Source organism: Pygoscelis adeliae, unplaced genomic scaffold, assembly GCF_000699105.1.
Source record: "Pygoscelis adeliae isolate BGI_AS28 unplaced genomic scaffold, ASM69910v1 Scaffold264, whole genome shotgun sequence".
NCBI lineage: Eukaryota > Metazoa > Chordata > Aves > Sphenisciformes > Spheniscidae > Pygoscelis > Pygoscelis adeliae.
Window position 1 is genome coordinate 722,868 of NW_008824672.1, and position 2,266 is coordinate 725,133.

Below are 2,266 nucleotides of genomic sequence, written 5' to 3' on the forward strand. Positions count from 1 at the left end.
CTAGTATTTTCTTTTTTGCCAACAAAGAAACTATTAATCAGGAGCAACAGAAATAAACACAGGTAAGTGGTTGGAAAGGTAGGGCTCAAAGCAAAAGCCTGCCATAATTCAGAATTACTCTTCTCAGTTTGGGAAAAAAAACCAAAACCACTAAGCATTATTTAATAAAGTTTGAGCATTTATTACATGCACAGATGTGCAAGCATGTGGACCTATTTTAGTTCTCTGAGGAATTCAGTGAAGCCAGAAGCACTGAAGCCAGGAAGCACAACTTATTCTTGCAAAAAGATCTCCATAACAGTCATCTAAGAAACAGAGAAAATGTGTGACTTTTCGGGAGAGTTCCCTCTATTCAAGGCAGCCATATTATTGACCCGTGGGTTGAATTTGACTTACAAGAGCTTTTCACCTCCTCCTCTGCCTGAAAGTAGGGAGAGTGGAGATATGCTTTCCACTGCCACCTACACAGTCAACACTTTAAAGCCATCATCTCCATCATCTAAGCATGGTTCCCACTGCTAAAAAGGTAGGACTGCCTTGACGTGATCACTGGCAGTCAGAACCACCTTTTCTGTATCACTGTATATTTTCAGAATATACAGGACATGTATCGGTGTATCAGAGTATCAGTGATGTCTCCGCAACTCACCTGTCAATAATGGCACACATGTCAATGGTGACATTGGCAAAGCTTCCCAGCTGACCTTGCTCCACTGCGTGCAAATCCACCAGCTGATCATCCACATGAATAAACTGCATGCATCCTTGAAATGAATGCTGAAATAGCGAGTGATCTGAGTCATTCATCTGTATAGGAAACCCTGTAGAGCAGCAGAATAAAGAGCATTATTAACTTCATATACTCAAGCCAGTGTTTTTTCACAGGAAAAGACATGTTTTCTAGATGGGGGAAGAAAAAGGCAAGGTGGGAAGGAAATATTATACAGTTATTAAATTACATTGCAATATTTTTGATTTAAGTTATTGGCAACTACCTGCAAGAATTTATACAGTACAGCTGATGATTCTTTCATTAATTTTTGTCTACAGGATGGAAGTCTTCTGCTACCCTTCTCTTCCCCCAGCCCTCCATTGCTGTTTCTCATTACTTCTCTCTTCATACAAAGATTAAGGAAATAGGAAAAGCATTCATCTCCTTGCTGTATTTTAGGAATCACATTCCCATTTCTCAGTTTTTTCTGAGAAAAATGTATTCCATGTATTCCATGAAGTGAATTTCCAGTTCAGCTTTCTCTAGAACTAGGCTTCCTGGGCAATTTCTGCTGGAAACTTTCTGCAAACTTAAAACTAGCCCTAAATTCTAATGTCCTGGCCCACTTCTGAGGAATCTGAGGACATTCTGTAGTATTTTCATTTTTGATCTGAATATGTTCATTTGCCTGTCTTTCTGAAAGTGGTTTATAAGAGATGAGAATGAATTAGTGTCTTGACTCAGGCTAAAAGGCAGGGAGACAGAGGATGTTTGTATGTAATTGTTTAACTGAATGCCCTTCAGAAGTGAATATGTCAATTTACTTGAGAAAAATGTCCTCGATAAGACAGCGGAAAGCCTCATTCACCACTTACAAATCTTTAACAATGAACTCCCTGAAAAAGCTTCAAGAAAATAATTTAAACAGAATCTGTTTAAGATGAGAGTTGGAAGGGAGAGAGAGGGGCTAACAACAGTTTATTGGTAAAGAAGGTAAAAAGTCTGAAAAATGCATAATTGTTTTGCAGATTTCAGCTAGGAAGATGACTAGCCATGCAGTTCTTGATTGACAAGGGTAAAAAAATCACACACCTTTGTTTTGGTAGCTAAGACAGATTATACAGCTCCCATTCCTTCTCCCACTTTCCTACCCAACTTCCGATCCCCAATGCCTTCCTTCCTTCTTCAATAGCATGGAAACAACTATTTGTTGAGACAGGAGAATAAGAGATTATCAAACTGATACTGTTTGAGTAGCAGCAGGAAAAGGGAATGAAAGCCATTTTAAATTCTGTTCCCGAGTACAGTTTATCACATGCCACACAAATAGTTGGATTGACTAAAAGAGAGGGCAATGAATAGAGGGCAAAAACAAGCAACTGGGGCTTGAGGACAGATGCTGCTTAATGTGGCACCTATTACTAAAAAAACCTCAGATACATGTAAGTCTTCCCCAAAATATAATTAATATCCATTTTAACTGAAAGGCTTTGCCAGAACATTCATATGACCAGTAATGGTTTTTAAAATTTTCTAAAACAGTCTTGCCCATCA

The 2,266-nt window shown here is 38.6% G+C and overlaps 1 protein-coding gene across 1 annotated transcript in view; it reads right to left on the reverse strand.

Annotated features, from left to right (window-relative positions):
• The window catches only part of CNTNAP2 (contactin associated protein-like 2), a 1,203,666-nt gene that overhangs the window by 462,498 nt on the left and 738,902 nt on the right, over positions 1 to 2,266 (reverse strand). Inside the window, exon 10 of the mRNA XM_009323034.1 lies at positions 650 to 821. Coding sequence (XP_009321309.1) covers positions 650 to 821 — 172 coding nt within the window. The remainder of the gene's footprint in view (positions 1 to 649; positions 822 to 2,266) is intronic.